Source organism: Borostomias antarcticus, assembly GCF_949987555.1.
Source record: "Borostomias antarcticus genome assembly, chromosome: 19".
Taxonomy (NCBI): Eukaryota; Metazoa; Chordata; class Actinopteri; order Stomiiformes; family Stomiidae; genus Borostomias; species Borostomias antarcticus.
In genome coordinates, this window is record NC_140252.1 from 3,549,264 (window position 1) to 3,562,860 (window position 13,597).

Below are 13,597 nucleotides of genomic sequence, written 5' to 3' on the forward strand. Positions count from 1 at the left end.
CAACGTGCACCAGTCGCCGCTGCTTTGTGTGATGTTGGCGCAAAATCACTGCCCGCCTCTCATGTCCCGTCTAGTCGGTCTGCGAAAGACGGCACCTTGACAGATCATGCAAATGAGAAGGCGGGGCTTCCCGCATTGCAACACTCCGCCGTTTTCTCTCAATGGGATGAGCAACGGCGGCTTGTTAGCAATGCGGACGGTGTCGACTCACTTCCTCTTTTTGTGAATGAAGTGCTTCTTGACAGGAATGCCATTCATCCTCGCGCTGTTCAGGGACATGGAACTCCCAATGGGGATTTTTCAGCTCCCTTTCGAGGGTGGCCCGCCTTGGGCCAGGACAGCAGAGTTTCTCAGCTGTCCGGTGGCGGTCAGGGCCAAATTAAAAATAGGGCAGGTTCCTCGATCTGTTCCCGCGATCTCCGGCACAACCTCTTTCCAACCGCTTCACAGTCTGGCAGGAGAGATGTCTCCTGGACAGCTGGTTGCAGCGTGTTCTACGGGAAGGGTATCTCATTCAGTTTTGTTGCCCACCACCGCCCTTCACGGGCGTAGTGGAGAAAGTGATACCGCGTCCCGCCCAGGCTGCCGCTCTGTCAGCAGAGATTGCAGAACTGATGGCGAAGGGAGCGGTAACTGTGGTCCCGTCAGACCAGAGGGACGAGGGATTTTATTCCCGCTACTTCCTCGTGCCAAAGAAGACGGGGGCGTGAGGCCAATTTTGGACCTCCGCCTTTTCAACAAAACGGTGGCGAATCTGAAGTTCCATATGCTTACGGTGCGACAAATGCTGGAGGCATTCCTTCCCGGCGATTTTTGCACCAGCATAGACCTCAAGGACGCTTACTTCCACATACCGATAGCTCATCGGCATCGGAAGTTTTTGCGTTTCGCCTACCTGGGTGTGGCGTACGAATATACCAGACTCCCGTTTGGATATGCGCTCGCCCCCAGAACCTTCTCCAATTGTGTGGAGGCGGCGTTGAGGCCACTACGCCGGCAGGGCATCAGGATCCTGGCGTACCTGGACGACCTGCTGGTACTGGCTCCGTCGCCTTTGTTGGCTCTGATGCATACCGCCACGGTGGTGAGGCATCTCACCGACCTGGGGTTTGCAGTCAACTGGGAGAAGAGCGCTCTGTGGCCGGCCCGTCAGATTGTTTACCTAGGTATCAATCTGGACACGAGCGCCATGAGAGCACGGCTATCCGATTCAAGGAGGGAAACACTGGAGAAGAGTCTCAGCGTTTGCCGTCCTTCTCGAAAGATCGCGGTTCTGTCGATCATGCGCCTTCTGGGTCTCATGGCAGCCGCCCATGTGGTAGTGTCACTGGGCCTACTTCACATGAGGTGCGTGCAGAGATGGTTCGCGCGGCTTCGTCTGGACCCTGTGAGGCACAGACGGCGCCTCGTGCGGATGCCGGGGTCGTTGTCAGCAGACCTCGACTATTGGAGGGACCGGCGCGTGATAACGCACGGTGTTCCAATAGGCAGGGTGTCGGCTCACATCGCTGTCTTCACAGACGCGTCTCTAAGCGGCTGGGGTGGTACATGTCTGTCCCAGGCCGTAGGTGGTTTGTGGGCCGTCGGAGAACGGCGCCACATCAACCTCCTGGAGTTGGAGACGGTGCTACTGGCATTGCGCCACTTTGTACACCTGGTACAGGGACGCGATGTGCTGGTGCGGTCAGACAACCAGACCACAGAAGCTTACATCAACCGACAAGGGGGAGTCCGCTCGCCAGCGCTTCACCGTCTGGCGGTAACGCTGTGGCGATGGGCTCATGTCAATCTCCGGTCGCTGACAGCGCGGCACATTGCCGGCCGTCTGAACGTCGGGGCGGACCTGATGTCTCGGGGCGGGCCTCACCCGGACGAGTAGAGCCTACATCCTCAGATAGTGGCTCAGCTCTGGACCCGGTTCGGCAGAGCAGGGGTGGATCTCTTTGCTTCGAGAGAGAACGCGAAGTGTCCCCTCTGGTTCTCTCTGAAACAGCAGGACCAGCCTCCGCTGGGCGTGGATGCGTTCGCGCATGCCCCCTGGCCGGGGGCGCTGCTGTATGCTTTCCCGCCGATGGGGCTGATTTTACCATTGTTGGCCAGGGTGCGGTCAGAGGGTGCATCGGTAATACTGATAGCGCCGGACCGCCACTGGGCGAGATGGTATGCAGAAGTGATGGCCATGACTACTGTAGAACCGTGGCACATCCCTCATTGGCCGAACGCTCTGTCCCAGGCGGAGGGCTCAATTTGCGCACCTCCGGTCTTGGGACGGCCGCTGGTGGCCTGGCTCTTGAACGGCGGAGATTGTCTGATAGGGGACTCTCTCCGGCCGTGATCTGTACAATTCAGAGCGCGCGCGCAGCTTCCACTGCCTTGGTTTACTCTGGCAAATGGGCTGCTTTTGCGCGTTGGTGTGAGGAAAGGGACTTCGCTCCCGAGTCATGCTCGGTCGAGGCGATTTTGGAATTCCTTCAGCACCTGATGGATCATGGTGGCGGTTTGGCAGCATCCACTATCAAGGTGTACGCGTGTGCTATTTCCGCATGCCATGAGGGGTTCGCCAAAACTACGGTTTTCGGGCATCCCCTTGTTAAACGCTTCCTGGCCGGCACGCGCCGTCTTCGCCCTGTGCGTAAGGCTGCGGCGCCGCCTTGGGATTTGCTCTTGGTTCTGGATGCGCTATGTAAAGCGCCGTTCGAACCAATGGAGCGGATGTCTCTCAAGTGGCTACCGATTAAGACCGCGCTGCTCCTTGCTCTGACGTCGGGCAAGCGGGTCAGTGATCTGAGGGCGTTGACAGTTTTTCTCATCACGGGTGATGGGAGCAAAGCTGTGTTGCGCACGGATCCATCTTTCATTCCGAAGGTGGTCCGGGGCGCCTATAGAGCACAGGATTTGGAGCTGGGAGCCTTCTATCCTCCACCTCATGCGAACGAGGAAGAGGCCCGCCTGCATTTGTTGTGTCCTGTGCGTGCGTTGACGTGTTACGTCCAGCGCACGGCTGCGGTCCGCACCACCCCCCAGTTGTTGGTTTGCCACGGCCCAGGGAAGGTGGGTTCTCCGTTGTCGAAACAGCGTCTCTCCCATTGGATCTGTGAGTCTTACGTGACTGCGGGTCGTCCTCTGCCTGGTACTGTTCGGGCACACTCCACAAGGGGTGTGGCCACGTCAGTTGCCCTGTTCAATGGGTTGTCAGTGGAGGACATCTGTGCGGCGGCGACTTGGTCGTCCCCGTCTCCTTTTGTCCGTTATTTCCTTTTATCCATGTCCTCTGTCTCTGTGGCGTCATCTGTGCTAAACACAGCCGCCGGTGCGAGCCAGCGTTAGACAGGATGTTTCATGTAGGTGTTCGGCTCGAGTCGCCGGGTCTTCTGTGAAAGAGTCAGAATGGACCACGGCAGGTCTCGCCGCTACTGGAGAACCGGTTTGAGCCGCGGGGTCTTTTCCTGCTAGGAAAGCAGACATGACTCACGCGGGTCTTACCGGTTCAGCTAAGGTAGGAGCAGGCCCGTCTAGTGACGTTCCGCTCCTGTTTATGAGTGAAGCTGGGACGGGCTTGTTACGGAGTAACCGCTTTGGTCCAGCTCTCGCCCCACGTACCTCTCCTTGCCCTCGGCTGTGATAGACTGAGTGTGGCGGGGTGGGGCCAGTGCTTGGGTCGGATCAACTGTTAGTATGGTCTCGCCTTGGAGCCCTGGCTTGTGTCCTGACTGGTTTTTCCCTTACTGGGGCCAGCAAGAGTGTATGGTGCGGTCGTGTAGCTCCGCTTATGCCAATAGGAGCTAGCCCTGTGGGGCGGAGCTCCACGAAATAGAACGATGGTTTCGTATTGTAACCCTAGTTCTATGAGTGGAGCGGAGCCCCACAGGGAACAGACTTGCTGACCCCTCAGTCTGCTCGCTGAAAATTTCGGTTAGGGGCAGATGTGCGGGCGTAGCCCGCTTATACAGTGGTGCACCGGACTTGGTTGGACACAGGTGCGTGTATGTTTTTTTTTTTTCTTCAGTCAATGTAGCTAGCTGGATTTCGCTAGTCAATAGGAGCTAGCCCTGTGGGGCTCCGCTCCACTCATAGAACTAGGGTTACAATACGAAACCATCGTTCGAGTTGGCAAATCTAAAGCCGCCTTCACACTATTACGGAAAAATTACCGCGGTACGGTTCTGAAAAGACCGGAAGTCATTCGTTTCCTATGAGAGTCCGCAGACCGCATGCGACAGGACTCCGAGGGATGCGGTGCGGACAAAATTCCGCTCCAGTGGACGTCCGTATGCGTTCAAAAAATTGAACTCATCCGGCAAATCCCAGTCCAGCAGTACGACCAGGAAATAGCGTTGCTATGGTTTTGGTAAATAATGGTGTGTGTAAACAATGATAGATCGCTTTCTTGTCACTTTACTTGAATAATTTAATGTTATAAACTATATCAAAAACAGAATTAACAAGCCCATGTGATCTAGTGGAGCACGTTGTCAACATAACAAATATAACGAATATAACCAGACAATCTAACCAGCATAGAGCCGGCTTCGGCTATGGCTAGTTAGCTAACGTTAGCTACAGTATAAGCTTCGTAGATTTGTCAAACTTAATAAATACGACACACACACCACCCAAAGCTGTCAAAATAGTTCAATATTGGTGTAACTAAGATAGCTGGGTAATAAAATATTTTTTTCCCACAGACACATTTTGCTACAAAGTCTGTAACCTTTTAATATAGTTTGGCAAATTTCTACCGCTTCGATGTCCGCCATGACTGTTGACAGATCACTGACTGCTCGGTGACGTCGACACTTGACGTATCGTCCGGTAGTTCTATTTCGCGGAGCTACGCCCCATAGGGGGGCTTCGCTCCTAGTGGTTTACCCCGTTGCCAAGGCAACGCAGACTGAATATGAATATTAAAAATTGAACGCATCTGACAGCCAATCAGGTACAGGTGCCTTACTCTCTAAACTGTATAAAAGAGAGCTAAACCCATCAAACTGCTCCCAAAATATTTCAGCGAGCTGAAATATTGACTGAGTGTGAAGATTTACCTCAAGTATAAACAAAGCGGTCAGCAACCTGGAAGCGGCGGGACTGGGAGACATTCAAGCCCCACCAAAAGCCCTTCTAAGGGCTCAGTGTTGCTGCCGGAAGCTCAACCCGAAGACGGACCGGCACGATTTGTGCTTCGTCTGCCTCGGGGCCCAGCATGCGAGGGATGGTCTGCTTGTGCCTCCCCCGTGCGCGCCGTGCTACCTCCTGCCGTTGGTAGATAGGCAGTATCGTGCTGCGTTTCTTGCTGAGGAAGTTCCTCTGACCCCCGTGGACTCACTCTCTATGGCCGCCTCCGGTTCGGAGTCCGGTTCTGAGGGAGAGGACGAGGAGGAGGAGGAGGAGGAGGAGGAGGGGAGAGGCGCTGTCGGCGATCGGTTCGGTCGTCCAGCCCCCTCCCAGGTGTCTGAACCCGAGGACTCTGACGGTTCGTTGGACCGCTCTGAGAGTCCCGGGGGAGGGCACAGGGTCTCTGTGACCGGAAGCTTTATGCCGTCCTTCCGCCGGGAGTTTCCCGGTATCCTGGAGAGGGCGGCGGCTTACGTCAGCATCCCCCTACCACCGGAGCCGGTCGAGGAGGAGCTGCCTGGATGGAGCCACTCCTACTTCGGTGACCGGCAGGCGAAGAAGGGGAAGAGGCTGCTCCCCGCGATGCCACGCATGGAGTCCTTCATCGAGGGATCGTGGGAACAGCCTGTCACAGCGAAGGCACCTGTGAAGTCCTTTCTCCACGCCACCCAAGTGGTCGGGCTGGAGAGGGATATTTCTCAGGGAACCCCATCCCTCGAGCACTCGCTGGCGTCCCACCTGGTCCCGGGGGCGGTCTCATGGGCGTCCAGCAGGAAGGCGTAGCTACCTGGGGCCAAGGACAGGGCGACTGTGGCGTTCGCAGTGAAGATGTATGTGCTGAACGCTCAGTCTGCAGCAGCCATCTCCATCATCGCCATCCTGGGCACCTCCATCGCCAAGATGACGGAGGGATATGGTCCGCTGACCGCCGATCTGACGCGAGCGGCTCTCCAGCTCTGTCAGACGGCGGCAGCTTGCGCACGACGGGGCATGGGTAACTCCGTCATGCAGCAGTGGCACCTGTGGCTCGGCTTGACCAGCATGAAGGAGGCGGATAAGCCGGTGCTACTCAATGCCCCGATCTGCCGCACTGGACTGTTCGAGTCCTCCGTGGGCCTGGCACTGGAGCGGTTTGGGAAGCTGGAGGACGACCAGAAGCCGCTTTCCAAGCACCTCACTGTTCCTCACGCCAAGGCAGCGACGGCGCGCGCACCCACCCAGCGGCAGCACCAGCATTCGGCGTCTCATCGCTGTGACAGGAGGGAGAGAGCGAGAGCGGCCAGGGCGGAGGCAGCATCTACCTCCCGTCCGGCGCACCCATCTCCACAGCCCCCTGCTCAGCGCACTCAGAACGGCGCCCAGTCCGGCGCTGTTCGCCGTGCTGTCCCATCTGGCGCCGCTTGGGGGTACCTCTTCAAAATACAAGAGGGTGCTCGGTGATATTCCGTGAGCATTTTGAGATATTCATTCCCTTCATGCCCGAAAATGTTTACGAAGCACACCAACATAGCGCTCTAGTCAGCTGCACTCTCTAGTGAAGTGCTCAAAATTATTTCACCACTATCTCCCATGAAAAAGATACCACTTAAACCACTCAAGTATCAAAATGTTCAGCTCTTTAAGGACATTCCGAGACTTATTTCAGATTTGTAATACCTTTTATACTTTTTAAAATATTCTGCTTTTTCAAACATTTTTGGGAATGGAAATCAATGGGGGAATTTTGAAACCTTCTTCAGCCTTCAACTCCTTCATACTTTGAGCTACAGAAACCATTAAAGTATCTAAATATTTAGCTCTTTAAGGTCATTATGGGGTACATTTTTAATATTTTTCATACTTTTCAAAATATTCAGCTTTTTTCAACAACAAACAATACAATGGACAATGGGCGGAAATTGAAATCCTCTTTGAAGGGGAACGCCGCTGTCATAGCAAGTTTAGTAAACTGCTGTCACTCCTACAGTTTTAAGAGCTCATACACTATACAAAACTGTGCTGATTCGTACAATGGAAGTATCTAAGCTGTGTGACTTTTTTCGAGGTATGACGATTTGTTCGACAACCATGCTCCCCATTCAAACGAATGGCGCTCCACTGTAACTTTCGAGCTGCTAATTTTTAATTCATACCCCTTTTCTAACTTGTCGCCATGCCTACAGTTTTTAAGCTACACAGACATGTAATACATAAAAATGTTCAGCAAGTTCCCAGGATTCCTACGGTGTCAATATCTAAGCTGCAGCATTTATACTTTTTCCAGAGAGAGCTGTCTGAAGCCGGCACGCCTTTACACTGAAGGGAATGAAGGGATGCTCAGTGTCAGTTGGGATTTGAATTTGGGGACACAAGCAGGCTCTCTTAAAGATACAGGCACCCATTTATGACTACTGTGGTAGCATTTATATTCCTTCCTACATTCCTTCCTTCCTACCTTCCTTATATTCAAAGAATATTCAGTATGACAGTCTTATTCAGGCTGTAAACTCATATTAATACCTTTTGTTCTTTTTCAGCTATTTAATTCATTAAAACCGTATGAGTTATAATGAGTGTCTAATCTATTAGTATAGTACTAGCAGTAGTAACTTGAGCATGTGCCCTTGTGTCCCTACAAACACCTCCACAGCTAGTGCTTCTCACCTCAACTTCCATACCAATACCTCCATAGCTACTGCTCAACCCCGGCTGGGCTAGAGACACGCGCTCTTCACTTAGGGGTGCATGGGGATGGCATGGCGGTCACTGATATATTAATGCGCCTCCCATTTGATCCAATGCATTGTAGTTATTTTTGTTGCTTGGCAACCCTTTTGTTAGGGGAATTATTTTGCTTGGCGGAATTGAGGTAATGATGCTTCGTTTTGAATAAAGGTTAATATTTTACATTGCTGTGTTTATTTTACACTAATAGCTGTAACAACCGTTGTATAAAAGCAACAAACCACTCGAGGCGTGTGTTATAGTGATTGCCTAACAACGCCCCATAGCTGTTATAAAATCACTAACACACGGCCTCGAGTGGTTTAATTAACGCACACATAGTCGTTGATGACCAACGTTGATTATCCGTTACATATAGAACGGTAAAGCGGCTTTGCCCTTAGTATATCGTGAATATACAACGGCTCGCAATCAGATTGCGAGGTCGGAACTACCCGTTGTATGCGAGCCAGACACCACTGGGTGGCGTCAAGTAGTATACTACAATTATCCATCATATGTGTTTTAGTGTAGTACGTAGCCTACTAAATAGTATGAGTCGCAGTATATAGTGTTGACTTTCGGACACAGCCCTAGTTTTTGGACATTGAAATACCAAAATGTGATTCACAACTGCAGCCAATAGAGGTAGGCAAATTGCTTCGTCTCATGTAGAATGGTAAAACATTGGCTTCATTATTAGAGACAATGAGGTGGCTCTTAAAAGAGCCTTTGTGGGTATTGAAATGATAAAGCAACTCAGACCAATTTAGGCGCGCTCTCCGCGAATTCGGCGGGCCAGCTGGATGTCCTTAGGCATGATGGTCACTCTCTTGGCGTGGATGGCGCACAGGTTGGTGTCCTCGAAGAGGCCGACCAGGTATGCCTCGCTGGCCTCCTGCAGGGCCATCACAGCAGAGCTCTGGAAGCGCAAGTCGGTCTTGAAGTCCTGAGCGATTTCCCTCACCAGGCGCTGGAAAGGCAATTTACGGATCAACAGCTCGGTTGACTTCTGGTAACGACGGATCTCTCTCAGGGCTACTGTGCCCTGCCTGTAACGATGGGGCTTCTTCACACCACCGGTGGCTGGTGCGCTCTTACGAGCTGCCTTGGTGGCGAGCTGCTTCCTCGGAGCTTTGCCACCGGTGGATTTACGGGTGGTTTGCTTGGTTCGGGCCATGACGCTTCTTTCCTTCTCTGCGAGTTGGGAGTTCTATCTCGAGAAACGGCTATGTACAAGTTTATATCGCCGCCCGAAGCCATGCGCTGATTGGACGGCCTCTCCGTGCGGCTTTATTGGCTGTCGCCTCCTTCTCCGGTGGCCATTGGACACGGAGCCTGGTGTCAAGCGCGCCTAAAATTCAAATGGGCCACCTCCCTCGCTCCACTTCCAACGGGCGTATTTGCTCCCTTTATCTTCAATCTACTCTAGTCAAATTATTTTGGGGGATTTCTACGAATCATTTTCAAAGTAATTTGAAGGACAACGTTGCAGTGGAGCCCTGGCTTTAGAGGCAAATTTGTCAATTTAACCCGTGACCCGCCACCACCAAGTTTCTCTTGTTTACACACGTTTTCTGAAAGCATCCCTTATTTTCTCTAAATTCTGAACACAAATAATAATCAATAAATTAACACGAAATGTAAAATCCCTCAAATCTGCAAGATGAAACTGCCATCCAAACAAGGCAAATGTCTTCTCAAAATTGTATTTTGTGTTCATAAGATATTTCTGAGAACCAATTGAACACCAATATGGTGAGTGGGAAACACTAGAATCCCCCCCCCCCCCCCCAAATACTGTAGCCTATAGCCTACATCACAGTAAACAACGGTGTGTAAAATGACTTAATATAAAAAGAACTGCTGGGTGAAAAATGACCCCATTAACTTGGAAGGCATGCTGCACACAGGTGAAGTGAAACGGTAGCTAAAGTTCATTGCTAGAGGATCGTAGAAGTACACATTGCGCTTTTTAAAAGATTCAAGTGGGTGGCTCTTAAAAGAGCCTTTGGGGTTTTCGGGAGACTTAACAGTAACGACTTTACTTGGCTTTGACAGCCTTCTCGGTCTTCTTGGGGAGAAGCACTGCCTGGATGTTGGGCAGCACGCCGCCCTGGGCAATCGTCACGCCTCCGAGTAGCTTGTTGAGCTCCTCGTCGTTGCGGACAGCCAGCTGAAGATGACGGGGAATGATACGAGTCTTCTTATTGTCGCGGGCAGCGTTGCCGGCCAACTCCAGGATTTCAGCAGTCAAGTACTCGAGCACAGCGGCCAGGTAGACCGGTGCGCCAGCTCCCACACGCTGGGCATAGTTGCCCTTACGCAGAAGTCTGTGAACACGGCCCACGGGAAACTGAAGACCGGCGCGGGATGATCGGGTCTTCGCCTTTGCCCTAGCTTTTCCTCCTGTTTTGCTTTTTTTTTTTTTTTTTTTTTTTTTTTTTAAGGATCAGTACTTGTTTCAGATTAACCATCCTGGTTCAAGATACCAGTGGGGCCCAAATACTTGGGTGCTGAGACGTTCACATCATATCCTTAATTTTTTTTTTTTTTTTTTTTTGCAAATCTTTATTTAATTAATGTAATCTCATATTTTATAACTTGTCCCATTTTAACATACAAATTAAAACATACATTAAAAAACAAGAATATCCCATTTTTCTCCTTGCTTCCGTTTCATATCCAAAGATCTTCTTCTTTTCAGCTCTACAATTATTTGTTTAATTACAATTTCACTAGTGATAACAACATTGTTAATGGACATCTTGCAACGTGTCTTCCATATTTGTGCGTTTACTATGCAGATTATTAAATACAACAGACCTTTATATTTTTCATCAATATTGTTGTCAGTTATTCCATAAAAAACAGATTCTGGTTCAACTTTAATAGGCATCCCGATGTTCTGAATAGCTTTCCAGACCTCTTTAGTCCTGCTGCACTCTAGCAGCAGGTGTTCCAGAGTCTCATCGACCGTGCATGTTGGCATTGGGCATTTGGTTGTGGTTACATAGCAGCTCCACTTTACAACCGCTCTCACCGGCAGCCTCCTAACTGAGATCAGCCACATTATGTCTCTGAGGGATTCTGATATTAGTTTCCCCCAGATCCTTTTAGTGACCTGTTCGCTGTCTGGTGTGGACAGACCTCTGTACTTAATCGTTCCACCATATATACTGTTGGCTATTTTGTCATAGATTTCCTTGTTTGATTGAGTGCACCAGTCAATTTGTAAATGTTCATATTTTTTTACAAAGTCACTATATATGAGCTTGTAGTATGGGATGTCTTTTCTACCTCTTCCTATTTTGTGCCTCCATTTTGTGACATCACCAATCCAATTCACATTTCGGCTCATGCCTTTTGCAACTGTTTTACACAGGTTTATCATCAATTTAATGCCAAAATCAACGGAGCCTAAACCTCCGAAGACTCTTGGCTTGAAGAGGAGTTCTCGTTTGGTCACTTCTCTGGTAGTGCCCCATACCAACCGGCAACCTGCTTTGTTTATTTTCTTAACAGTTTTGTCAGTCGGCGGAAACACTGTACTCAAAAACATCATTTTGCTTAAAATGAACATTTTCATGATGTTGATCCTCGATTTGAATGTAGTTTTTTTATTTGTCCATTTATTTACTTCTTCTTTAATCTCAGCCTCTTTATTGTCCCAGTTCCTTTGTGCAGAATCTTCGTTACTTACTATTAAGCCCAATATTTTAATTTCATCCTTTATTTCTATATCGAAAGGAGTTTCCATGCCGGGTTTCCCTATCCATACTGCCTCCGATTTCTCTTGGTTTAGAGTGGCTCTAAACCAAAGTGGCTCCTTTGTTCTTTTTCTATTAATGCGTCCAGGCAGCTTTGAAGCCGGTTCATTATTACCTTTGCATAGATCTTGTAATCAGTGTTAGTTAAAGTTAAGTGCCTCCAGTTGTTGATATTTCTTTCGTCTCCCTTTTTATATAATAGAGTAATTACTCCTTTATAGAAGGACTCATGAAGGATGCCCTGTTTGATTCCTTCGTTGAAGGCCCGGGCCAGAAGTGGGGAGACCTCGTAACTAATTTCCTGATATAGGTCTGCCGGCAGGCCATCTTTTCCAGGCGCGCGTTGCTTATTTAGTTGTTTAATTACCTGTTTAATTTCATCTGCTTTTATTTCATCAGTGAGTGAGGTGGGATCTTCACATTTACATAAATCTGCAGATGTCAAGAAGTCTTTTGTAGCTGATTCCTCGAAGGGGAGTTCGTCATACATCTTATCAAAGATTTCTTTGACCGTCTGTCTCATCTTTGATTCATCTGTGATAACTTCCCCGTTCTCGTTTAGGATAGCATTAATTCGTTTGCTTTCTTTTCGTTCCTTGTATTTATTTATAATAACATTGATGTTCGCTTCATCAGGGAGCTGCTGACCAGAGCGCAGCTTGATGCTTGTAGCATTCTCTTTGTTGAATTTCTCTATAACATTTTCCAGCCTTTCCATCTCCTCTTCGTTGTCATCTCCTCTGACTCTGAGATTAATTAATTTATCAACGGCTTGATTATAGATTCTATTTGCTTCTTGATTAATTTCTTTACATTTCAGTTTCAGGAATATTTTAATTTGTTCTTTAAAGAATTCCCAGAATTCACAGTCACTCCCCACAAGGCACCTAAGTGACTTTATTCGATTGATTTCTTCTTTTAATTGCAGCAGTAGTTTTTTATTTCCCAGGCACTGGGTGTTTAACTTCCAGTAGTTTTCCTTCTTTTGACCTGGAATTTTAATGAGAGATCTCACTGCTAAGTGGTCAGTGTATGACAAAAAAGTTGTTTCATATTTCAATATGTCAATATTACTTGAGACATATATTCGGTCTATTCTTGTCTTGACATACTGGTCGGCTCGTGTATAGCCCCTCTGATTTGGAAATAATTGCCTATAGCAATCCTTTAAACTAAATTCATCCATCACGTTCTGTAGGACTTTCCCTTCTGAAGATAGCTTAAATGGAGTTTGTGCTATCCTGTCCAGATCCTCCGTGATTGTATTAAAGTCACCACAGACGAAGATGGGGTAACTAACACACAGGTGCTCCCGCAGTTTCATGAAAAGCCCTTTCTTTTGCATTTTAGTCTGACCTGTGTAGATGTTAATTATTCTAATTTTCTGGTTTTTAAAATGGCAGTCCACAAGTAACATTCTTCCTGGTATTATTTCTCTATTTTTTAAGATGGTCACTTGTGATGTAAAGAAAATTCCGATCCCATCAGCTTTGTCTGTTCCTATTGTTAAAATTGCCTCTCCCTTGGTCCATCTGGTTCTGATGTCATCAAGGTCTTCAGTGGTGGTTAGTCTTAGCTCTTGAGCACAAATTATGTCGCATTTCATGTTTAAAAGCGTGTCTATTTTTAGGTCTCTGTTTGTTATCGATTTTATCCCTCTTAGATTACATGATTGTATTGAAAATATAGTTTCCATAACGCAGAGGGAAATAAAAATATATATTAATCTAATCATTGCGCTTTATTGGGATTTTCTCTTCTTTTTCTTTTCTTTCCTTTTTGTCTTAGGAAGGTCAGGAGAGTTCCTCACTCTTTTTCCCTGCTGGGTGGGGTTTTTTTCCAGGAAGGCTAGAGAGTACGGATTGAGATCCGGAGTGTCGCTGCACTCCCCCTCCTCCCCTCTCTCTTCCCCCTCCCCTTCAGAGTCACCCCAGATCCGATTGATCGCATCTTGCAACGGAATGGTCTCTGGCGTTACGCACCTCTCAGGTTGGTGACTGGGGAGGTCATCT

General features: G+C 48.9%; 2 protein-coding genes across 2 annotated transcripts; both read right to left on the bottom strand.

Moving 5' to 3' along the window:
- Positions 1 to 8,584: 8,584 nt before the first annotated feature.
- On the bottom strand, positions 8,585 to 8,995 carry LOC311321832 (histone H3.2-like; the record flags this gene model as incomplete). Its single annotated transcript, XM_084453847.1, has 1 exon — positions 8,585 to 8,995. One exon carries the CDS (start codon positions 8,993 to 8,995, stop codon positions 8,585 to 8,587), a length of 411 nt encoding a protein of 136 aa, XP_084309973.1.
- An 864-nt stretch (positions 8,996 to 9,859) lies between these two features.
- On the bottom strand, positions 9,860 to 10,228 carry LOC311321575 (histone H2A-like; the record flags this gene model as incomplete). Its single annotated transcript, XM_084453570.1, has 1 exon — positions 9,860 to 10,228. A coding segment is annotated over one exon (369 nt), but the record flags the coding sequence as incomplete, so codon positions are not given.
- Between the last annotated feature and the right edge of the window lie 3,369 nt (positions 10,229 to 13,597).